General features: G+C 47.4%; 1 protein-coding gene across 3 annotated transcripts in view; it reads right to left on the bottom strand.

Moving 5' to 3' along the window:
* Positions 1 to 63: 63 nt before the first annotated feature.
* MSLN (mesothelin) overlaps positions 64 to 24,363 on the bottom strand; it is a 79,295-nt gene continuing 54,995 nt past the window's right edge. Inside the window, exons 8-37 of one of the 3 annotated variants that reach the window (XM_075104680.1) lie at positions 22,275 to 23,985; positions 21,769 to 21,875; positions 21,369 to 21,423; positions 17,482 to 17,522; positions 16,868 to 16,889; positions 16,729 to 16,756; positions 15,859 to 15,943; positions 14,702 to 14,863; positions 14,314 to 14,516; positions 13,807 to 13,898; positions 12,993 to 13,123; positions 12,249 to 12,370; positions 11,676 to 11,847; positions 11,155 to 11,370; positions 10,880 to 11,050; positions 9,423 to 9,569; positions 9,226 to 9,275; positions 8,225 to 8,345; positions 7,811 to 7,896; positions 7,082 to 7,211; positions 6,778 to 6,968; positions 5,924 to 6,014; positions 5,322 to 5,433; positions 4,896 to 5,080; positions 3,921 to 4,067; positions 3,562 to 3,695; positions 2,872 to 2,999; positions 2,155 to 2,249; positions 1,373 to 1,562; positions 64 to 649 (exon numbers count right to left, since the gene is read on the bottom strand). In XM_075104680.1, the coding sequence (XP_074960781.1) occupies positions 555 to 649; positions 1,373 to 1,562; positions 2,155 to 2,249; positions 2,872 to 2,999; positions 3,562 to 3,695; positions 3,921 to 4,067; positions 4,896 to 5,080; positions 5,322 to 5,433; positions 5,924 to 6,014; positions 6,778 to 6,968; positions 7,082 to 7,211; positions 7,811 to 7,896; positions 8,225 to 8,345; positions 9,226 to 9,275; positions 9,423 to 9,569; positions 10,880 to 11,050; positions 11,155 to 11,370; positions 11,676 to 11,847; positions 12,249 to 12,370; positions 12,993 to 13,123; positions 13,807 to 13,898; positions 14,314 to 14,516; positions 14,702 to 14,863; positions 15,859 to 15,943; positions 16,729 to 16,756; positions 16,868 to 16,889; positions 17,482 to 17,522; positions 21,369 to 21,423; positions 21,769 to 21,875; positions 22,275 to 22,281 (3,516 nt within the window). In that variant the 5' untranslated portion in view covers positions 22,282 to 23,985 and the 3' untranslated portion in view covers positions 64 to 554. Of the gene's footprint in view, positions 650 to 1,372; positions 1,563 to 2,154; positions 2,250 to 2,871; positions 3,000 to 3,561; positions 3,696 to 3,920; positions 4,068 to 4,895; positions 5,081 to 5,321; positions 5,434 to 5,923; positions 6,015 to 6,777; positions 6,969 to 7,081; positions 7,212 to 7,810; positions 7,897 to 8,224; positions 8,346 to 9,225; positions 9,276 to 9,422; positions 9,570 to 10,879; positions 11,051 to 11,154; positions 11,371 to 11,675; positions 11,848 to 12,248; positions 12,371 to 12,992; positions 13,124 to 13,806; positions 13,899 to 14,313; positions 14,517 to 14,701; positions 14,864 to 15,858; positions 15,944 to 16,728; positions 16,757 to 16,867; positions 16,890 to 17,481; positions 17,523 to 21,368; positions 21,455 to 21,768; positions 21,922 to 22,274; positions 23,986 to 24,363 lie in introns of all 3 variants that reach the window. The other 2 variants (XM_075104682.1, XM_075104681.1) reach the window with 2 other exon arrangements.

The raw sequence follows: 24,363 nt of genomic DNA, 5'->3' as shown, positions 1-24,363 counted from the left end.
TTCCTGGCCGATACTTGCAGACACGAAGGCGTGGGTGGTATGAACAAAGAGAAGACAATAGCAACTAATCGAGCTGCTTCTGGCATTTTATTTTTACTTAGTTCCATTATTTATTTACAACCAGCCGGAGAACTTCACTCCCACTCGGAGGTCCTGGTAGCATTAAGAGATGAGGCTCTTTGAGAAACGCAATCATTAACACGCAGAACAGCCAATTTGCTCACCCTTAAACCCACCAGGGCTGCCCAGTAAAATATTGACATCGTTTGTGTTGCAGCAATATGGCTGGGCCTTACCCAGGCTTGATATCTACAAAAGGCAAAGATCCTGCTCTGAAGAGGCTGAAACCTTCAATTCAGATACAACACTGATTTTTTTTTTTTTTTTTTTTTTAAAAGTGATTTGAAAGAGAAAAGTACCTAAAAGTGAACCCTGGCCTGCTGCCCGCTAGCACTGAGCATCCCCTCAGCCCCCAGGCGTGGCTGTCCCCGACAGGCCTCAGAGCAGGTCACAGGCTGGTCCCCCTCATCTTGCCTTCTCTTGATGGAAGATTTTCAAGACAAGCCCGACATCATCAGGAAACTGATAAGCAGAGCAGGCAGGAGGTGGAGTGTCGTGGCCACAGCACCCAGAGAGGCCAAGGATGGTGCTAGAAGAAAAAGAGGCTGCATCAGCGCAAAGAAATCAACAACTGAACTGTTTCCCCCCATGGGGGAGAACATCTCATTATGCCCCATCCAGGGAAGATCTTTGGCTTTCTAACCGGTAAATAGCCACCCCTAACAGGACCACCAAGTCATAGCGCAGCTCCAACACACAGCCGAGGAGGCAGCTCTGGATGTGCTCACTCAGTTGAGGTGTGCAGCCAGCGAGGATGCTCTCAGTGGGATTACAGGATTGCTTCTCATCTTGGACCTGGGATTTGCTCTGCAAGGCTTCAGGCTCCTTGGCAGAACTGAACTTGCTGCCCCTTGACGCCAGGAGGCGAAGGGAAGAGGTGAACACTGCCCAGCGTGTTTACTGGGGCTGGGTGCATGGATGGTGGCAAGTGCCCCTGGAAGGGACCCCGCAGTAGCCCAGATCTACAGTCTGTGCTCTCTCAGCAAAAGAGCAGCCAGCAGGACTTTCCAGGGCCCGGGCACAAGCGCTGCTAAAAGCGGGAGCAGAGCTGTCTGGCAGCACTGCCCAAGGCCACCGCTTGCTTGAGCAAGGCCCTGACGCAGGGCTCCGGGAGCTACCCCACCTTGGTGCGCTCGCTTCTCCTTCACAGGCGACAAAGCACCTGGCTTCCATAAGGAAGTAGTTCTCCTCGCTGTAACCCAAAAATAAATATTTAAAGGACAACAGTCAGAGGTCCTAACATACTACGTACACTGAAATTTGGGGGTAACGATGTTTAAGTAGCCCTCTTGTGTTCCCCCAGTGAGTGAAATTTGCAGCTGATCCAGTTCTGACTGTTTCTGCCTTTGGACCCACTCCCGGATGGGAGACACATTCTGCCATTGCACCAGATCTCCAAGATGGATGCCCAGCAAGCACCGAACGTCAGAAGGTGTCAGGCTCTAGGAGAAATCGAAAGAGCAAGAATTACGGATGTAAATACAGGAATGGAAACAAAACCTCTGGCCAAGGAACCGATGAGGTTTCTATTAGCACAAGTATGAACAACAAGGACAAATTTCTGGGGAGTGGTTCCAGCTGGGACAGTCTTGCCTTAGGTTAGGGGAAAGAACACAATGGTTCCTTAAAGCCTATTTCTGTTGCCCTGTGATGACAAGTCTCCTACACCCAAGTGGGGGCCCCAGTCCCTGCCCAAAGAACTGGGCTTTCTCTCACAATTTATGATATTACTGCTATCACTTGTTAAAAGGTGTGTCACACAGCTGTGGACTAGCGAACGCCTGTCCCCTGCCACTACTGCTGTGAAAGCCAGCTCTAAAGAAATTCCCCAGTAAGACTGGCTAAGCATCCATGTATGACTCAATTTATATTTTTACAGAAGTTTCAGGCCAGTTCTCCACTTGCTACTGGACTAGCGTTATTCTGAATTTGTCGCAGCGACCCCTGATTTACACCAACGGACAACACAACCAAAACCAACTACTCACCTCGATATGAATGCAAGGAGTCAAATAATTTCGAAATTTAACTCACCATCAAAGAGTCTCTCCTTAACTTTGCCAAAGTACTAACTTCCATGTTCACGTCATCCTTGCTTAGAGCTTTGAGATCAATACCAGGAGCACCCCCTGGGACCCAGAAAAGAAAGCGTATCAATGCATGGAGGACAGCCCTCAAATGAGCAGTGTTGTGCGTCTGTATAAGCTGGAGCTATAATTGATGTCTCCAAAATTTCTGCGGCTGGGGGTGCTAACAGAGTGACTTTCAGCTGCAAAACTCTATGGATGCTACTTCGTTTTGCTGCAAGGTATTATTATATTGGCCATTAAAGCAACCTGTGACAATGCCAGACGCTAGACAAAGGGGTAAGAAGAGTTTGCTCAGGCTGTGGGTGAATTCTGGGCTTAACAGAGAAAAATCTATGGTTTGTGACACAGAGAACAACTGTGCGATAAACATTAAGCATTAGCAGCTTGATTTCTCATGGATCTAGCAGATCTTACCCCTCCCCACAAGTCACGAGTTTGATTTTCCCTGTGAGAGTCTGACAATTGATTTGGGCAACTTTAAGTCAGGTACAGAATCTCTCAAGAATATTTTATGCCATCTGCAAGTTGGAAAAGACCCAAATGCTCCAAAACTTAACAACTCGGTTTTGAAAATTCCCACATCTTAGATGGCATTTGATACCCATTCAGTTTCTGGCTAAGACTTCTCTCTTTCCCCATAACATACTGTTCTTTTACATACCTAGATACGGTTCAATAAGCTTATAGTACGCAGGTGAATAGTGCTGGTCTGAGAAAGCATGCTTTGCTTTAACATATAAGATGTCTTTTGTAAGCTGTGAACAGGCTGTAGGATTCAGAGACACCAGTCTGCAGAAAAATGAAGATTTAGAGAGAGAAAAGTTATCATCTTCAACTTGAACAATTTTTTAACTATTTGGAGTATTTCTCTGGGATTCTCTACATAGGACAGGGTACCCCCTCCCCCCAGCAGACAGAAGAGGTATGGAGAGAAGCTAAGCAAAAAAAAAAAAGGCTCAGTCTCCTGCTCAAAATTATGTGTCTTCTAAGTTATGGTGGCTCTGACCATGCGTGACAAGTTTATTTACTTGCAAAGATAGTTATTTACTTAATTTCATTTAATCTTTCAAAGGAATTTAAGTTAAATTTAATTTGTTTTCTTTTGCCTCTAGATACAAGCATGCACGCAGACCATATGTGTTGTCAGCTGAGGCGCAATAAAGAGAGTTTGAGTGCAAATCTGAGCCCTTCCAGGCAGGTTGGCAAACAGCAGGCTTTTAAACCTGGACACAAAGCAGGCACTAAGTTGCCTCCTAGACTTCCTTTCACTGAGTGGAGAGAAAAGGAAACTACACTTGCTGATGGGAAAGTGCTTTTGCAAGAAGTAAGAGCATCACAATACTTGACTCACTTCAAGCTGTTGGGGTCTATCATGTTCAGCACAGATACGTTTAGAAGGCACAGGTATTTCGTACCAATTGCGTTCAGTGCAGTGGCATTCAAGGCATTTCCCAAGTCAACGTATCGTTTAATCACCGTGGAAGCCTAGAAACACATTTAATTTTTTCAAAAGTTAACTTGAATCCAAATGTTCCTCGAAACAAAACCAAATGCAATAATGACAAAAATAAAATCTGGATCATTTCAAATCTATTTGTTTGGACCTCAAAGGTGGGCCAAATCATCTCTGAACCCACTAAGCTAGTCCTGCACCAGCAACTCCCAAACGAGAAAGCAAACTCGGGCGGGAAAGCAAACGCAAATCCCCACCTGATAATCAGGGGGCTGACTTTTTAGCAAGGCAGCCAGCATGTCAGCCGAAGTTATGTTCCATTTGGAAACATCCTCAGGGGTGACGAAATCAAGAAGAGAGCCCAGCTTGGGGAGCAGACTTTCAGGATACCCGTCAGGATATGTCTGTGGAAAGACTGTTGTTATTGCTACGAACACTCGTTATCATGCCTGCGCTTACGAATTCATGCTCTTCGCAAAATTAACGTGGAAAAGCCCAAAAGGTCTACAAGGAACCAAAGCCAGTGAGATTCCATGAGCCCATCTGTCCTTTTTCTGCTTGATAGCTCAGGCAAGCAGGCTCCGGGGGAAGGAACAAAACCTGAAGCATGCTATGAACTGACTCAACACAGATCTGGGTGGGCAGCATGCCTTGCCATGGCCAAGGCTAATCAAACACTGGGCTTCCCTGGCAGCAGCAGCACAGCTGGCAGGTCAAGGGAAGTGATTATTCCTCTCCACTTGGCTGGCACTTGCAAGACCCCATCTGGATACTATGTCCAGTTTTGGGCTCCCTGGTATGAGAAAGATTTTGTCAAAGTCTAGCAAAGACGAGCAACCCTAAGAGGGCCACCCTGGTCGGGGCGGGCAGAAGCACACAATGTACAAAGTGGAGCAGTGGGACCGAGGGAGCTGGGTTTTTTTCCAGTCTGAAGAGACTACTAGGTGAGGATTTTATTACTGGCTTCAACTCTGTAATGGGAGATGATAGGGAGGATGGAGCCACACTCTTCCCACAGGTGCACAGTGAAAGGATAACAGCCAACAGGCAATGAAAATTCTGATTAGATACTAAGAAAAGGATATTTTCACAATAAAGGTGGTCAAACATTGGAAGAGGAGCCCAGAGAGATAGTGGAGTCTCAGTCCTTGGAGATACATAAACTCAACCGGACAAGTTTCTGAGCTAGATCCCACCAGTAGATAATTTGACATTCTTCAGCCTGGCATCACCTCATCCAGACTTCTCTTCAGCACAGCCAATTGCTGGACTGTGAAGGGATAGGTCAGTATCAGAGAGAGGTGATTCTCCAGAGACACATTCTTCAGGCAAGCATGTAACTCCTCAGGCGTGTATTGAAGAGGCATCAATTCATTGTTAAGAACCATCTCTGTTATCTTCTTGCTAGGTGGGCAACCTGTTGAAGCAATTATCAAATGTGCTCAGTGTTAAGTCCTTTTGCTTCAAGCTTTGGATGCTCAGCTTGCTGCAGGTGGACAGGTATGCAGTCACGGTTCCACCCTCCTCCCAGGTGACCTACCATCAAGTGTTTCATAGTTCAACTCAGACATATTCAGGGAGACCCACAAGCGCTAGGGTCAACCCTGATACCAGGGGGAATGAACGCTGCCATTATGGATCAGAGAAAGCTCCCATACCATCAGCACGCTTATGCCTGGTAGGCAGGAGTACTTGGACAACGGTGGCCAGCTCCTCCCTTGACAGAGGTGAATTGTGTGCAAAGTTTTTCAGCCAAACTGCCAAAGCATTCTGCAAAGAAAACATTTCACCAGGTGGATATTGCAATCTTGGGCGTATCACCAGCATAAGAAATTGCTATTTACACATACAAGAAGCTTCCCTGTTAAAGTACTACGAGCAGCAGACCTGCTGCCATAAGCCTAGAGACCCTTGGTAAGCCAAAGGCAAATTTCTAAATGCTTAAACTCCATCAAGTCCCATGCCCCATAATCGATTTTACCTCCTCACAAAGCACTGTATATAGTTACTACTGCTTTCCACCCCTGGTACTCTTCTGACAGTTACAGGAAGAGGATGACAGCGATCTACATTTGCAGTTCCAGGCTGTCAGCTTGATCAACCCTCACTTCTCACAGACCATCCATCCCCTTTGGCACCAAACTTTTAGACGAAGACACTACTGAAAACATACTGGCTGAACAACCCCCATCATATTTCTTCCATACTGCAGGACCTAGGAGTGCTTCCCAAACTCCCCACGCATCTACGAATAACCTACCTTGGGAATCTTCTGCAAGGTGCTGTGATCAAATACAGGAATCAACCCACCGAGCTCATTCAAGGTAAAAGCTGACCACGTTTCAGGCGGCCTGCATACAAAACTTAGCAGGAATCAGCTTTCAAGGAAGAACAATAAAAAAATCCGAACCCTCAAACCCCACCTTAAAAACTGCCAGGATTACGTCCCTTGTAACATCTGAAGTTAAGAAAACACAGGATTTAAATGCTAAAACTTGTTGATCGCTTCCTGTTACGCAACACCTCATTCCACCAGAGCAGGAGCAATTATTAGGGTCATGAAAAAGGGCAGCTGGGTGGGAAAATGGCATTTAACAAATACATTATATTCTTAAGCATGAAACCCAAAGAATATCTGTTGCTTACTATTACCCAATTCAGTGGTAAGATCTCAGGGCATTTGACACAGGAGGGAATATATTTTGCCTCCCTGGACAATGTCTTTGTTAGCCAGGGATTTATCAAGCATCTGTCAGTTTGACAGGCAGAAACAGAATGTGTCAGTGGCTGACAAACAGCTAGAGCCCACCTGTGTTCATCAGGACAGTCTCAGAGAAGTTTGATTAATGAAAAATAGAGCAGAGGAAAGGCTGTTATAACTAGAGCAGGTGAGACAAAAAATGACACAGTATTTTTTGGTGGAATTCCAGCCAAACGTTTCAGCTGAAAGAAGTTCAAATAAAACAATGTAAAAAGCCCAGCATGAAATTAAAAAGCAACGAATTATCCAAGGTTTTGATCAAGCTGGTTGGCTGAAGTGCACTCAGGTCTTACCAGGACAATGGTTTTGTTTAAGGGAACTGTTTTGCAGGTGCCCAGAAGAAAAATTCATACCCAAATGTAGTGTTACCACTGCCGATGACACTCCTAATAGCCTCTTCTTGATCAGGCAGGAAAGATTCACATTGGCTTAATTGCTTCAGCAAATTCCCACCAGAACTTCTAATGTATTCTCCACCCAGGTCACAGACCAGATGTCCCAGAATCTCTGCATTTTCCTCGCTTACTTGTGGGCCAGGAATTTTCTGAAGTAATACAAGACAGAGGCATTAAATAGAAGCAGATGCCACTGTAGAAGAGCTTTCTTGAACCCCGAGTTCTCCCCAGCCTCGTGCAGAGCCATCCCCTCACCACGTACCAAACATAGGAAAGCCTCCCTGAGCAGCTGCTTCCGCCGAGACGACTCTCTTTGCAGAACATCAAGATTTGCTTTCCCAATATTAGTAAAGTACTGCCTGCAGCTCCCTGTCGCGGCGTAGTCTGAAGGACTAGAAAGACAAATACTCCATGAGTTCCAGTGAACGACATCAAACAGTTGGTCAGGTTCAAGGCTGTTCAACATATACTGTGTCCAATACAGCCTCTTCCACACCTGCGGACTGAACTTTATGCAGTTGTTCTTCCCAGAGTTCCTAGTCCACATCTTTTAAAAATTCATTTTCACCTTAAGGAATCTATTGTGAGACTCAGCTTAAAATTGTTCAAGGTTTGGATACAGAACCACAGTGGGTAGCTACTGGAAAAAAGAAATCCACTCCACTGCCTGTTTTCTTTGATGTTGTAAGGGAGAAAGCACGTTCAGAGCCCAGAAAGTACTAAAACCACATACTGGTTTCATATCCAAACAGATATATTTAAAAAGAGCTTCATTCTGTTTATATTAATATGATGGCAGAATCTGAAAGGACCTTAAAACCCTTTTGAAAGCTTTCTGCAATCTGATTTTGTTTTTATCCCCTGTAAGGAGGCCTGAACAAATTTGAAATGTACATCAAACATGACCCAGTCCTTACCAGCTGGGTTATAAAGTAATACCCCTTTTTCCCCGCTAAGTACTAAGGCAATATGAAAACCATAGCACAGTTACCTTAAAAACAGCAACAGGTCTTCAGGATAGCTATCTAAATCCTTGGGAATCCCATGCAACGTTACCAACTTCACTAAGCAGCTCAGCTGAAAGGACACCACAGTTCACATCGAAGAAAGAAAACAGCATGAAAACGTAAGAAAAAATAAAACAAATATAAAGATTTTACTCTGCTCCTCCAAAGTAAGGAAAAAAAGATTACAGAAATCAGATGTTTTGGTTCCTGAGCAACCTAGCCAACGGGGTTTTCACTTCTCCTCTCTTCAGGGAAATTCAGAACTGGGGTGGAGACCCAGGACCGGTTACATTTGTTCTAGTCCCTCAAGCTGAAAGTGTATTTGTTCTTGCTGAATAATCCTCATTGCTATCTTCATGACAACATCAAATACAGCATTTTGAAATACGGGAACCGACCTGGTCTTCTCCTAGTTTGACATTTTTCTTCTTCATGACTTTGGCCAACTCCTGAAATCTTTCTGCTTCCGTCACATTGGCAGCTGCACATGTGAAGCCTTGGAGGACTGACTGGGAAAGCCTGAACATTTACAGAAAGCAAATCAGAGGGGCAAGGACTTCAGGAGAAAATTCAGTGCTGATCTCCCACATATATAATGACAAATACGGCAAGCATAAACCTCCCCCGCTCTCAAAGCTTAACTCCATCCCCTCAAAATTGCTAGTCTTGACCTATGTGGGAGACCAAGAAGCCATCACCGGTCAAATAAACACCAGCTAAAGACTCGTACTGGAAGTAGAAATGCAGGGACCTTCCCCCCCACCCATCCCCCCCCAAGTACTAGTGCTGCATCCTGATTTACAAGCTCAGTCTCCTCCTGCCTACTGTGTTTGCAGCACACAGCACGCATTGAAAGCGGAATGGAGTCGTGCAGATCCTCATCACGGAGCATAGGTTGTACAGCCTGGGAGAGCGCAGGGAGAAGTCCTTACAACTTTAATTGCTTTCTATATGGAAAAGCTTCTGTTGTGAAATCAGCAGGACACTGATGTCAACTCCATTGCATATATCATGGTTTTCATAATTTTTCATCTCGGGTACAAGAGCTGACAGAAGACATATATCAGCCCCGCTAAATTTAATCCCTGGAATAGCGCTGTGGCAGACTGACACGTTCTCCAATTAGAAACGCCTTCCGCAGAGGCAGTCAGAAGCAAGGTTCCAGGTGCAGCCTGAGCCAGCGCCATCATTTTAGAAAGCAAGTGTGGCTTACAGGTATATTTTGCAGCTGACACCCTGGTAAATCTTGATGCTACGTGCCTGTGTTTGGGTTTGCACGATATTTCCCATCTGTTGCTATGGGTTGGACATGGTGGGTCTGCCATATTTACTGAAAGAAACACGGAAATTGCAATCAAAGCAAACACAAACATGGAAAATGGAAGAAGAAAAACGCTACCTGCTGAAGTCAGGCTCCATCTTTATCACGTAACTGAAAAACATGGCAGCCTGTGAAGCAAAGCCAGAGCGTCAATTGTTTTACCACGCTCTTCTGCAACATTCACCTGTATTTTCAGGCAGATTCGCAGAGCGGACTCATAGCTCTGTAGAGTCCAAGGCTGACACTAAGAAGGACACAAGCCACTAGCGTATTACCTGTTCTCGGGTCCACGTTTTACTGTTGAGATCCTGAATACTGGGCATCTCTTCCCCAAAAACAAGCAATGATTTTGGAATGTAACTGGCCAGACCATCAGGGATATATTTAACCAGGTCAACTGAGTGGTCTACACTGGAGGAGATCTTTTTAAAAAAAAAAAATATATAATTCAAATACTACAGCTGAAACAAACAACTGCTGGAGAAGAAATGACCAACTGGAAAGAACCCAGGCAAACTCCCCTGCTGATCATAGAATCATTAAGGTTGGAAAAGACCTCTAGGATCATCAGGTCCAACCCCCAACCCAACACCCCCAGGCCTCCTAAGCCATGGCCCCAAGCGCCATGTCTGCACAGTTTTTTAACCCCCCCAGGGACGGTGACTCCCCCACCTCTCTGGGCAGCCTGTGCCAAGGCCTGACCACTCTGGCAGGGAAGACATTTTCCCTAATACCCAACCTAAACCTGCCCTGATGCAGCTTGAGGCCATTTCCTCTTGTTCTCTTACTAGTAACTTGAGAAAAGAGACCAACCCACACCTTGCTACAACTTGGTCATCTGTGCACTTCTCAGAGACCTAACACTATGAAATATTTCCTGTTTGACATCCATCAGACTAGGAGAGCTGCTTGGAGCTGACACCTGGGGTCCTGATGAATGGGAATGATTCAGTCTCTTACCAGTTTCCTACCTCCTGGCTTTATGCCCTAAAAACATTTAACCACCCAGAAGGGAGGGACACGTTCTCCCTCTGCCAACCCAAACAACGTCTCAACTTGCTGAAGACACACTGCAGAACAATCCTGTGGCAAATGAGACGTTATTTCCCCAGTGCTTCACACAGAGCCCTGCAGCCCCATTGCCCCAGGGCATGCTACGGGCAGGGCCTCTGGTGCCAAACACAGGTCAGAGTGTTTCCTACCAGAGGGAGGATGAATAGCAACAAACTTGAATGCTACACATGCAACTTGAAGGCTGAAGTCATGGCAAGAAAGAAGAGGCACAGAGGTGTCCAAATCCTACACAAACACATGGAGGGAGCATGAAACAGTGCACTGCTGAAGGATCAGTCCCCCCTAAAAGGGACTTTCAAAGCTGCCTTCACTTCTCACATGTTCTCACTCCAAACCATGACAGTATCCTTTCTCTGAGAGCATCTTTTCAAGTCAGTGGGGAATAGTTTCTAGGACCACCCCGTAAAACAACTGTCTCTTCTGCCCTTGTCCCCAAGAGGCTTGGCAGGACACACTGGCTGGCACCCAAGGACATCTGCACTGTGACAGGGATTTGAGATGCTTGTCCTGCTGCACACTCTGTTTAGCAAGACAAATACCCCCAGGGGACTGCTGTCTGGGTGTGTGTCAATGCCTGGCCCCAGGTAACCAGTGTTTTTAGCTGTGAGTCACTGGAGCTTTGCTAATTTATGACGCCTGAAGAGAAAAATGACTTCACCTTTTCCACAAATGCCATTTTCAGAGCAGAGGGCAGGGTCACCATTTGCTGAACAAACTCAGGCAACTTAATGGCTTCCAAAATCACTTGTGGAGGCAGACTTTGAATTGTGCTGCTGTTGAGGCCCGCCACCAAGCTCCCTAGCTTTGCCAGGCTCTGTCCATCCGAGATCTGAAAGGTAATGCATGCAGGCGGCACATGAAGGGCCAAACATCATTTGCTGGCAGCTAGCTACCCCGGGCATGAGGTGCATTTCTGGACCTTATCCTTTGTACCTGATAGCCAGAGCTGAGCAGTTTGCTGATAATAGCGCTGGACTGCTCAGCGTTCCAGCCACGAACTTTACCCAGGGCAGGAATAGATGCTTCAAGGTCTTCATCACTGATGCCATTTTCAATGTCGGATATGGACAGCCCAACTGCAGCCTGGCCCAATGCACGCAGGATTGCAGGAGAGAAATGCTCGAACTTTCTCACCAAAGCAGATGCAACCTGAAGAGGTCCCAGAAAAGAAAGTCAGAGGAGCAACGACGTGAGCCTATTCGAACCTACAGCCTTTGTATGTCTTCAATCACTGGACTTTCTGCCTCAAGCTTGTGTGATGAAGCCTGTTGATAGATGGCCTCCACCCACTGAGAATTTTCAGATTATGAAACACCAGCCAGACAACACATTTAAAATGCGAGCTGACCTACAGGAGCGTACACAAGAGGAGGCATGAGAACTGAAACCTCAACCGTCCCAAGTCTTGTCTGGGTGAATGAAGGACTGAGCTGCAGGGCTGGACAGGAGATTACCTGCAGTTCCTCTGTTGTCAGGGAGGAGGGAGCTCTCTCTCTAGTTATTCCTCTGTATGTCAGGTTCAATGGGCAGTTCTTACTGATCCTCTGGGCCAAGCTCAAAGCATTATCTCTGCTCAGGTTGCTCACTGCTGAGGGGCTCAGGTAGCAAACAAATTTGTCTGGGAGACTGCAGGTGGGAGACAGGAAAGGTTACCAGTAGGATAGACAGTGGCTCTGTCAGATCTTTCCTCTTTTTCCAAAGGATGCTCTTTTCTAGTGCACGTTTCCCCCAGTTCATTTTAGCTCTGGCAATGCTAACGCTCCTGTTTACAGAGAGCACTGCTGTGTCATGCAAAGCTGCAAAAACGTGCAAGATGTGCTGTTGGTCGGCACTGCATGACAGTCATTTCCCAAGATTTGGAACTTGTGGTCTGGCCCTCCCCGAGATCAAGTGCAATGCAGTTATTTGAGGAACAGAGAAATGCTTTTCATGGAAGCAGCTATCAGAACCAACTCGACAAACTTTTGGTAAGTCATGATACCATGCTAAACCATAAGTCAGGTAGGAATTCAGGTCAGGACGTGTACCTTGATAAGGGAAAATCAGGTCCAGAGGTCAGCAGCGAGATATAGTACACAGCTGTCTCCCGGAGCAAGGTGAGGTTGCTGATCATCTGCAGGTTGGCTGGATCCCTGGCAAATGTTTGAAGCTGAGGGTGTTAACATGGGGGAAAAAAGCAAATTTAGATGGATATTTAATTCCTGACAGTCACTTGGGAGTGTTTGAACAAACCTCACTAAGCAAAAAGGGTTTTTTTCACTTCATGTTAGAGATGTCAGGAATTATTTTTTTCTTTTTAAGTAATACACTGGTACCTTGTTTTATTTATCTTTGCAGTCCAAGGGCATGGTAGGCCTCTCACTCTGACTGCTGTAAGGCACAGAGGTGGGAGAGCTGCTAAAGGACAAGGACGTCGCCCTGCCCTTACAGCCCCACTCACACATGCAAACCCAGTACAGGCATTCAGTGAACCAGGCCCAGACTTGAGATAAAGTTTGGGTTTGCTCCTCCTATTGACTCCAGTTTGCTTTCTGCAGAATTGCCTACGTGAACCCAACTTCTGTGCAAGTGCCTCTTATCACAAGAAATCATGATGGGGGAGAAAATAAGAACTGAAGTGACTGTTCACCATAAACAAACAAGAGAAATGGTCCTGCTAGCAGCACCTCCACAAATTTTCCTCAGGGCAAGACGACGACCTCCCAGGCACAGAGTATTTTGCACAGTGCAGGTGTGCACATTGCTCATCACCAAGATGAGCCTGCACTTACTGTTGGTTCATCTCCAAAAAGCTGTAGGTCTTCAACAGTTGCATGCTCCATAAAGGATCCAAGATAATTTTCAAACCAAGCAGTGGAATTCAGACCTGGAGCGGCTGCACTGTAGCATTTCTGGTTTGATCCTGCAAAACAGGCAGACACCAGCAATCTACAGGCTTGCACTGTATCAGGAAATCAGCGGAGACTGGAGGTTTCTGAATGTGGGAACAGGCTTCAGTCTAGCAGAGAGCTGGGTCAAGCAGAGAGCTCCCCAAGTGCCTCTGATCGCACTTTAGACTCAAATCTGCACATTTGTGCATTCAGATTACAAATGCACGTGGGACAGGACATATGCCACAGTTCCTTCGGAGCCTTCCAAATAGTTCATCACCAGTCTCTTTCTTCCTCCCTCCAAATCTGCCAAAACCTTTTTGCAGGACATGAAATTTTTGCAAGCAAGCTACTGCCTGGAGGCAGCGGAGTGCCTTACCTGGGTCCCTTTTTGAGCTAACTCCTGAACCGAATTCTTTAGCTCTCAGACCCAAACCCTGCACCTTTCTTTCACAACAAAAGCTGTAAAAGCCATTGGCACAGGATGAAAGTCAGCATAGGACTGACTATGCTGACTGATAAAAACCCTGGATTAATACAGCCTTCAGGCAGGGAAACGACTCTTGATGCCACTTGTCACTGTCATATTCCCAGCCTACTTCCATTGAAGAGACAATACAAATTCACAAAGAAAAAAATCTGTGAAGCCTTAGCCCTGTAGCACACATCAGTGGCTGAAAGCATTCTGTTTCTTAAAGAAAATCAAGTCATTTACCATCCTGGATGAGACGGTGTTTGATCCCAGTGTAAAGATTCCTCTGTTCTTCCACTGGAAGGTCAGAATACACGCCATTCAGGGCGGCGACTCTGAAGTGGGTAAGAAAGGCAAACATCTCAAACACGGATGAAGTCAGACCTGGTAGGGTTGGATTCTTACAGAAACGGCTATTACTTGAGGACTGATATTATCAATCACATCCGTTTTCAAAGCTACCAACGTCACAACAGCCCCCATGATCAACTGGGGGCTGTGCCACCGATCCTGCAATGCTGCTTTGGAAACAGAGCGCTCGCAGGGTCATCACACGCGTGCTGACTGATGCAAAGGGCCAGTTACAGCGTCAGCAGGTGTGGTAGGGACCCTTGGAGAGAGCTTCTCAGAGAAGCTTCCATCAGTTCAGTGCTTACAGGGTTTAGCCCCTTGCTTTGGGAGGCTGGAGTAAGGGCCCCTTTCCTATCTCAGCAACGCGGGACTGAAATAATGTCTGTGTTCAGCACTTACATCTTCTGAAACATCTCACACAACACGGTTTTGGCATGGAGGCAAGCAAAGACCTTGGGCTCGACCAGGAATGGCTGAAGCCCCTCATGGATCCAGTGAGACAAAATGGGTGGGCTGTCAGTATCTGGTACTTGCAACATCTTCTCCCACAGGCCGTTAATGAAGATCATGTTCCACTCGGGAGAAAGAGGCACATGAGAAAACTGCGGCCAAGAGATGAGAAGAAACATGAATTGAAGTGAATATGGACTTAATATAATTCTATGTGAAGATGAACATTATGAACAGAATCACCCCTAGCAATAACCCCTTCTCTGCTAATGCTAATTGTTCACCTGGAACATAGATGCCAGTGGGAGGTGTTAAACAGTTGGATATCGATACCCACCCGCCGGCTGAACACAGTCAGAGCGGCTATAAGCTTCTTGGCATCGTATTTGGAAAAGAACAGAACAGAGTATTCCCGATCCATAGCACTGGCAGGTTTAGTGGTAAGGCAAGAATATAGGGATACGAGGAAATCATCCTGAAGGTCCTGGAGCCAGGCACTCTGAAAGAGAAAAGGGAAATCCATCTAGAGATAACAAAAGGTGTGCCGTGTTTAGAGACGCTGCAGCACGTAATCTCCTTCAGGTCTGCTTCACTAGCTCACCTACACGTGAGCAGTCAGCACTGTAAGGTGATGAAACCTGTTGACAGATGAGTCAGAAGAAAGTCCAACGTAAACTGACTTGAAGCAAGTCCAAACGTACCCAGTTCCAAATGCTGGATCCTTTTGTTACCTAATCTGTGCTCTGCCCAAGCAAAGACACCTTAAAACTCTTCACTCAAAATTGTTTCCCACCAAAAAAAAGTTATTACCATTTAATCAAAGTGGAAACTTCCATAAGAAGATTCTTCATTCCAGAAACATTTTTCAATGGAAAAAAATCAGACAAAAAAACCCCACCAACAAATACCTGAGGAAACTACATCTTCATGTTAGAAACATTTATGGGAAAATACGAATCTTTGTCAATCCAATTGCAATTAGTGGCAGCACAGCAGCTTAAGAGATAATGACAAAGCCAGGAAGAGAAGTAAACCTGAAAGATTCCAGATGATGTTTTCTACGCTGCAACCACTTTTTATTGTGCTCAGAAGTGGTTTACCCCGATGGATCAGGGTTCCTCTCATGCAGAGATTTATTTCAACACTATGACGCCAGTTTCTAATAGCTAATTTGTTTTGGTGATCTCATTTATCCCCCTTTCTCATTTGAGAGGCTTGGAAAAGACAGCATCCCCCACTTCCACAGACAGCCCCAGAAAGGCCTCTGCGGTGGTGCAGCCGCTCCTGGGCCCCACAACGCAGAGCACGTGTCGCCTGGGAGGGTGACATTGCCACAGCTTGCGTGGGAAACCTCAACAACCCCGATCCCAGGCCTGCACGAGGCTTTGACCGTTCTATCCACAGCCAATAATGGGGCTGCTTTTAAGACAGAAATGGCACTATTACCAAGGAAAACAAGACCCTAGCTCATGAAAAGAAGGGGACTGTCATTACCTGTGCACAGGCGTATTGACCAAAAGTGAGGCTGCAGGGGGAAGCTTGGCCACGGGCTATCTCAGGAATCATCTCCTGGCTGACACTGGTGGGGAAAAAGCAAAGACATCACCTCTGTGCCAGCTGCCCCAGACCTGCAGCAGCTCGGGGCAGAACTGGCTGGGAGCTGGCTCTCCGTCAGCAAAACATCCGCAAACACAGGCACGGAACGCAGCTGCCCGAGCCCCGACAGTGAGTGAAAGGCATGTGAATGCCCCTCACCACATGTTTTTATTCACTGAAGCTTTGTTCACCTGCAGCAGGGACAGCTATTAGCTACTCTCCTGCAAAGGGTCCAGCGCACCCGTTGCTCCCCGCAGGAGCAATGCCGGGCAGCCCTAACAACGAGGCACAGGCCACAACACACACCGAGGAACAAAACAAACACCACAGATGGTGAGAATTATTTGCTGGCGCCATTCAGGAGCAGGGAGCGGGTGCTTGTAAACTGTTGACCTTTAGGTAGAAATCAAGTTCAACGAAGGCTTGAAGCAGGCCTGTTTGAGACCGAGGCCCCTACCACTAGCCAAGCTAAGCTCAGCACCAATGCCAAGGCTCTCAGAGCAGTAAATCCCCATCGTGTCAGGCTGGCTGACACACCAGGGACTTGCCCTGCCTTTCTTTGTCCTGCACAGACACAGAGCCCCAGAAAGGCACTTTCCCTTCACTGTTTCAATGAGCATAACTAAAGCCCTCCCTGCCCATGGGCAACCCTGGGACTTTGCAGGGAGGAAGATGCTACACCTGATTTCAGAGGCTTCCTGCTGCCCGAAGCGACATCCCCAACAAACCAGTGTCACTCCCAAGATAATTTGCTGGTGGCTCACGTACCTTTTCACTGAAGCACACACGGCAGATTCTGATTCCCCCAAAAAGAGAGAGAGACAAAGATAAAGGAACTGCGATAGGGATATGTATACAGAACCATGTCTGCATCTTCCTTACGGAGTTTACTTGGTAAGAAACTCACCATTAACAGGGGAGCTGGAGCACTGCGCCGGGAGAAAGAGAGAGAAGAGGTGATCTTATCATGCAGTTACAACAGTAGCACATTATTTGTGATCATCGAACACAGACAAGCATGTTAGCTGCAATCATTTGTGCTTGGATCTGGCCTGAAAATGCACAAGTGCCTAGATCCAGAGCTTGCATCTTGCCACACTAGGCAGCAACCACCTGCAAAATTCACATCAGTACTGGCTGTGTACTTCAAACAGCTGCAGAGGCCAGGGTTATGCAAGTCCTCCCGCAGCTCAGGCATGGGGGCCACCAAGATGGACTGCTCTCCTGACGATTTGAGTGTGGTTGATGGGTGCCACCTTCATCGACCTGTCCGGTGATGTGCTTGCACCAAAGCCCTGCAAAGACCTGGAGAAGCCATCCCCACTCCACTTGCTGCTTGGGAGACAGGAAGGGAGGGCACTTACCACCCACCTCCGTGCTCAGCACACTGGATCTGGCTTGTAGCAATTGATTCGCATCAACATGCCACTGTTAGAAGGGCCCCGCACTGACCACCAACCCATACACGCTTTGTGAGTAAAGACATGGATGACCCATTTTAAACAGGTGAGTTTGCCTTACCAGATATGCCTCAGTGGAAGCCGCAGCAGCTACTTGCCAACCTGGAAGAAAATATGCCATGATTTTAGCAGCAAATCCAGGACAAAGCTCGTTCCCACAGTCCAGCTCCTGTCTGGCTTAACAGACCCTGAACATCACTCATCTCACTGCATTATTTTATTTCTCATTCTTGACAGTATTTCACAGAACCATTTCTGTCAGACCTCTCTGCTGTTTTCTCTTTGACTTTGTGACAGCTGACTGGGTGAGCAAACACGAAGCTCTATCCACTCCGGGTCAGTCTGGCAGAGGACAGAAATGCTGTGTGTTGGATGACATGAGGGATTCGAGGGATTGCATGTGTCTCTGTCCCCAAAGAGGAAAAAAAGCAAGGGAGGGGGCAGAAACAACACTCTGGGGACAATCCTTCTCTCCAGGACTTGCCCAGTATCCCTCGTGCACTATGGCCAGGCTCACCACACTTATACTTCCACGATGCATTTAGCTCTCCAGCTTTTACTTGTTTCTTGCAGCGTCCCCATCAACATGTCAATTGTAGCCAAGCCCGTATTGTATTGCATACATTTTTCCTGCAAAGTCCTCAACTTGATTAAAATTGCCCTGAGCTGTTGAACTGCACACAACGCAGGTAATCCCAGGGCATGACAGCCCCCATGCCAGTCCCGCCTGAGAGCTTGACAGGGATTTACTGAAAGAAGTCAACCTGTCACCGCTGCCTCTCAGCAGGCCTCTCGGCAGGTCTGTGCAAGCCCTCCGCTTGTCTATTCCTTGTTTCCCAACTTTTACATTGTTCCTGATGGCAACTTACATCTCCCCTGCCAACGCCATGAAGCTGGAAAGGTGGCGAAATGCAAGTTTAGGAAGCCAATAACAACGTACACAGACTCAAATGTGCCTGGCATTAGTATTATTTACTTCAGACTAGGAGCCTACCAAGCTCAGCGTCCTCTGCATACAGCAAAAATGGGAAGGTAGATACTTCCCACTAGCTTCTGACAGGACAGAACAAGTGAATGCAACAAGCACTACATGACACGGGAGGCAGGGAGAGGGAGAAGGTAATGGTTAGAGGCTTCTGAGGTTACACTGGCAGGCTGACTGTCACCATTTGCTAGCACTGAACCAACTGCACAGTTCTTTCTGTCAGTGTGTTTCTCTACCAGCACACTCAGGTCTCGGCTGGGCAGCACTGCCACCTTCACCCATCTCCTGGGGCAGCTGTGCCCAATCTCAGCCCACAGAGAGGGGCCAGAGCCCTGCAGAGCTGCCTGCCACAGCCGCCCCTCGCCATGCTCGCCCACCACCACGCCACACAGCGTGTCCAGTTTGCACTATTCTCCTCCCACCCCTTTAGCTACATCCTCTGACCCATCTTGGTGCGTGGCAGACCACAGCGAGCCCGGCTACCCTGCAGCTAGCCCAGGGCTGGCTGAGTAGTGCCCAGCGAACCCAGAGGTGTGGCAGAGCTCACGTTCAGCACAATCACTCCATGGCTCTAAAGCATCAGTGCCTCCCAGTCCTCATACCCCCCCATGGGGGAAGCATCGCCAGGATTGGTGTCATCTACAAATATTTGGTCAGAAATGACTCATGGGGGGAACGTGGAGGAGCCGAGCCCCAAAACCAAAAACACAGAAGCAAACTCCTTGGTTCCTTGACACCATGTGGCTAAGGAACTGGGCTAAGCCAGCCCAGGGCAGCGTCAGTCAAAGCCACGGTGATATTTGGGCACAGAAATCAAGAGGATGGGAGACTCTCATCACTGAACTGTGATGGGGAAGAACGGGAGGAGGAGGAAGGCAGCGGCTTGCTTTGGTGTGGATGTGTTCACCAGCCCAATGATCTGCATTAGGAAGGGGATGATAAAATAGCTTGGAGGGATGGATGAGAGGAGTCCCTAATTGGTATAACAGCTTTTTTGATTACCAACTGCTACACCTTTGTAATCATTTAATTAATGGAGAACTGTCAGTAAGTAACAGGCAAAGGAAACATACACACAGCTGTGCAAATGCAGCGCTTTCCTCTAGACCGAACATACATTAACTTTACTCCTAGAGAAAGCCCTTGAAGAGTCACCAAAACCATAACCAAGCGTTCAGTGCCAGAGGCTGGCCTTGAGGCCACATCTCCCTGCTTGCAGACAAAGCCGAGCTGTTTCCACCGTGATAATCGCTTCCTGCTCGCCTCAGGACTGGACGTTGGAAACATACAGCCAAGCCCTCTGGCCTCACTCTTGGGAAGCTCTTATGCACATGTTTAAGCTTTAAGCATGCAAATAGTCCCATTGACTCGAAAGAGCAGTGTTTTTTCCCCACGCAGGGCGAGGGAGGAAGACGAAGGGTGGCTTCTCACTCTGCAGGATCAGAGAGGACCCCAACGTACCAATCCTCGTCGTACGACAAGAAATCCTTAATCTCACAACAGCGCAACAAAGGCTACGGACTCAGCTCGTGTCATGAACTACCTACCGTAATGTGCACATCACTCCAGGAGCAAGACTCTTCCAAAACATTGCCGCCACTCCCCTGCTTTGGCAGCGCACAGGCATGCCAGGCTGCAGCGAAGCCTTCCACAACAGAAGGGACTGTCTCCTTCACCCACATAAGCTGAGCCGTTCACAGTTCACCTGCTCTCCACAGTCCCTCCTCCTCCATGAGGGCACTTGTGTGCCACGAGGTTGCTTGGTCTCAGAAGCACTGCTTCTTTACAGCAAGGCCATTCCTGTCGATAGTGTGGCAGCAAAACACTTAGCTCTGCTGCCCTTCCCTTTCAGAAACCTGTTTAGGGACTCCCAGAAACTTGTGTTTTCCTTCCCCTCTCTCCAATCCCTCCCCAGAAGGGCAGCGCATGCAAGCTGTTGGATGAAAACTCTCTACAAGCTCAGGACATTTCGGATTCTCTGCCTTTCCTCCATCACCAGTTATCTAGGGCATTTACAGAAGAAGATGGAAGTTGGATGGGGGCAAGCATGGCCCAGAGAAACAGAATGATTCCCCACAGCTGCACACTGAGCCAGTGGCCAACATGAGAATGCACCACCAAAATTACTGACCCGCCAGGCTTAAAAGGAACTGCATTAAGAGTCATTAACTTTTACAAGCAAGCCGCGTACTTCTGCTGGACAGAGACATCCCTCCTCGTATGGCAAGTTAATAGAAAATTGGAAACGATCACATTTTTATCAGGGTGTCCATAATACGTGGGTCAGTTTTGAACAGTGACAACTGCTTAATTAAAGAAATAAAAAGAGAAAAAAGTTATCTGTTTGTTTTCCTTCCTGTAGTACTGATAACTAAGCCTACCGCAGAGAAAACGACAGTCCCTTTATGTAGCTGTTCCCCAGCTGGTGGCTCATTAGCTTGTTTGTAACGTTACAGGTTCATGGTCTATTGTCATTAACAAGCACGGCAAAAACCAGCTCAAGGTGGGTGAGGTGGAAGAATAAAGCCCTGACACTTTCTGAAAGAAGCAAAGGTCCTGCTCTGGAATTCCTTTTTACCAAAAACACAGAAGGTGGGAAAGTAGGGGAATAGAGACGTAATCAGATTCAGTAAGATTACTTCTTAAGTGCTTTCCCAGAGACACCTGGATGCTCCAACAGAAGGAGCAACGAGCAACCAGCAGACAGCTCTGCAATGGCAGGAGGAGAGTGAATTCTGATTTTGTCTTTCCACTCTGTTTATTACAAGAATTAACATATTTTGGTTCACAGACACAACAATAAACAAGCATAACTAAAGGCTGAAGTTCAGAGCAGCCGCCAACATACCGTTCAATGGTCTTTCAGCACAATTTACCCAGGATAATCAAAGGATTATCTCAGCGACAGCTGAGGGTAAAGAAAATCCTGCCAGGACATGCATCACCCTCACAGTAATACTCACCGACCAAAAGGAGGAAGCCCAGCCCTGGGAGTAAAGGCGACATTTCTGCAAAGGTCTTCAGAGTGCCCATACATGCAAAGAATCACCTTATTTCAGCCAAGAAAAATCAAACATGAATAACGCTTAATTGCAAAACCAAACTCAGGAATAGGAAAGTTAAAAGGCGACTGTATCGCAAGTAAACTGACACCAACACCCTTCACAAAACCCTTCTGAAGACCCAGACCCAAAGCACATGGGAAACTATTGAGGGCCCGCTATGCCTGGGAAAGCACGGAGTTGCGTGCAGAGAATTCAGGGTTAAGCTGGATTCACTGCTATCGACGCCCTGAAGTCAGCAGGTTCCCCTTTGGCAGAGGAGGGTAAGAGCTTGCACAATGCGGCTAACCGTGGCGCTTACCTGCAAGCCGCTAGCTGCCGGGCACTTAGTGCGCAGCGCTACCATCCGCAGAGGGCTGCTTTTCACTGAGCAAGTCAGGGTGTGTCTCTGGCTTCTCAAAACTGCATCTGAAATTACAGGATGGATCGGAGCACTGGACACACCTATAAGTTCCTGAGAATACAAACGTTTCGCAGTACAAATAAATGCATGCTATTTGTTAATGCTTGTCATTTCTAGGATATAGCAGGAAACACTGAGCCTGCAGCGAGGCTACATGGAGCGAGCAGGATGAGAGCAGCGAATAGGTGCCTTCCCTCCCTGCCCTGCCCAGGACATTTACAGGAGGCAGCAAAAATAAAGCTGTGCTCCCAGGACAGAGCTACTCTAGGACCACCTTCCTCTAGTTACCAAAGAAATATTTGTCATCAGGAAATCTGGCTTCAGTGGAGCCTGAAATGTCTGGCCCTTTTGGAATTACTGCTTACCCCAGTCGTCTCCACCTGGGAAGCCCCAAAGACAAATACCTGGCATCTCCTCTGCTGGCCAGACAGGCCGTTTTCAGATCACAGGTACGTCGAACTGGCAACTCTGCTCCAGACTCAGCAAGGGCAACCAGCTGAAACACAGAGCTCTCCACTCAGGACGGAAGAATCAGGATAGCTGAAATAAAAATGTAGCCCTGCAATAGGATAAAAGGCTGGGACTCGTGCAGGCAAATCCCACAGCACAACCATCTGTCCTATTGCCTTGATGAACCTCTGCTTGCTGAGGTGCTCAGGGGTGCTTGGGGCACGCTGGCCTTATGCCACGGTGCCCAACATCCGCACCCAAGCGCCACGTGGGCTCTTGCGTCAGCACTCACTGCAGCAGCTCGGTAGCACTCACAAGCACCACTGCAACAAGACCACTGAGCAGGCATGTTATTATCCAATGGCTCCAGAACTGTAATCCCAGAGATCCTTGTCTCCCTGTCACCAGAACTGGCCTTTCCCGCAACAAACCTTCATTTATTTCCTTGCTGCAAAGTTGCTAGGACACAACTTTACGGGCTTTCCAGTTCCTGCAGGCTACTCTATTTTAAAAACTAAATAGCATTCTTATTAAGGAGATCACATTTGGATTTAAGGGGTCTTTATGCAGCAACTGCATGCTGCAAGGAGCTGAGGAATGGGTTTGCCCTGTTCCTTCCTTGGTTGAATCACACATGGTGTCATTCCCCATGACCTCCCCAGACCTGTGCATCAGCAGAGAGATCTGATTTTGACTGAACTTGTGCTCTCCCCGAGTTAACGGTTAGCCTAGAAGCACTTCAGCAAGGAAAGCTTGGCAAGCTTAATCTGCAAGAATAAAAAAGGCACCTGCTGTAGATTCTAACAAGGGATGGATATTAAATTATCTTCTGCCCATTTCAGACTTTTCCCCTTGCATCTGAGTCCCCAAGTCACTAAGAAATAGCCCACAGTAACTATCTCAATTTGTCTGGATGTAGGGAAGTTATTTTGCATCCTCAGATTTTAAAATCCTTCTTTGGTCACTTTATTGATGCTTTTCAAGAGGAGTTTCTTCCATAAGGCAGTTACGTGCCAGGCTTAGGCTTGCCCCATCATGCCCACCTGTAACTCATGTGTTTGTGGCAACAGCAACAAATGCCAGTGTTGACTCACAACATCACCAGGTACCCAAACCCCATCTCTCTCCACACTCCTGGTTTTCTTACCTCGCTTAACATGCTTATCAGCTATTTTGGGACTAGTGCAACACTGATTCATAAATGTGGTTTGTCAGAAGTGCACAGGATGCCCAACGTGAAAGGGACTCTCATCAACACCCACCTGAAGCCACCCAAATCTATATAAACTTGAAATGCATAATTTTGTAAGTAGTCAGATTCACCAGCTCCTAGTTCAAAGCGAGAAGCCTCTTCTACAGGAAATCCAAATGAGGTGTCCTTGAGTAGGATGGGAGATCCTTCAATCAAGTTTCAAATACCAAAGCCTTCGCTGCCTTGGGCCTTTGGGGAATTCAACACTGCAAGCAGGCTGTCCACGATGGAGGGTCAGCCAGGCACGTGCTGCTGGGGAGCCCTGGACATGCTGCTGGACGAACTGTGGGTGCACATAAGAGTCAACCAAGAAAGCAACAAAGAGCGTGTGGCTCAGCAGGCCTTGACCACCTGCAGTCAGGCCTGTCGCTCTTCCCCAGGGCATGGAGAGGTGAAACGCAAGAACAGGAGATCTGAAAAGCAGAAAAAACAACACTGAGCCTTGGCCATAGATGAGAAAACCAGGGGAGGGGGCAAGCAGAGCATTGGGATTTTCTGCTCAGGTCAGCCAGGGGGTCACGACTAAAGGCTGTGCAGAGCACCCCCCTCATAGGGAGGGAGACCAGAGCTCACAAAGCCAAGGAAGAGCTTTCACCTGTAAATAAACCGATACTTGTCTTAGTTCTGCTCACAGCATGGCTGAGCAGAAGGCTCGGTACCTGCCGTTTGAGTTCATCCTTTAGCAGCTCTGAGCCGTGAGCACAGAGCCACGAGTGCTAGGTGTGGTACGAACAAAACGGTCTTTGATTCAACAAGCGCACAGTGGAGGAGGTGAAGACAGAGGAGCTCAA

This window comes from Phalacrocorax aristotelis, chromosome 10 (genome assembly GCF_949628215.1).
Source record: "Phalacrocorax aristotelis chromosome 10, bGulAri2.1, whole genome shotgun sequence".
NCBI classification, from domain to species: Eukaryota; Metazoa; Chordata; class Aves; order Suliformes; family Phalacrocoracidae; genus Phalacrocorax; species Phalacrocorax aristotelis.
Note: the sequence above shows the minus strand (reverse complement) of the source record. Positions and strands in the feature narration are given on the sequence as shown.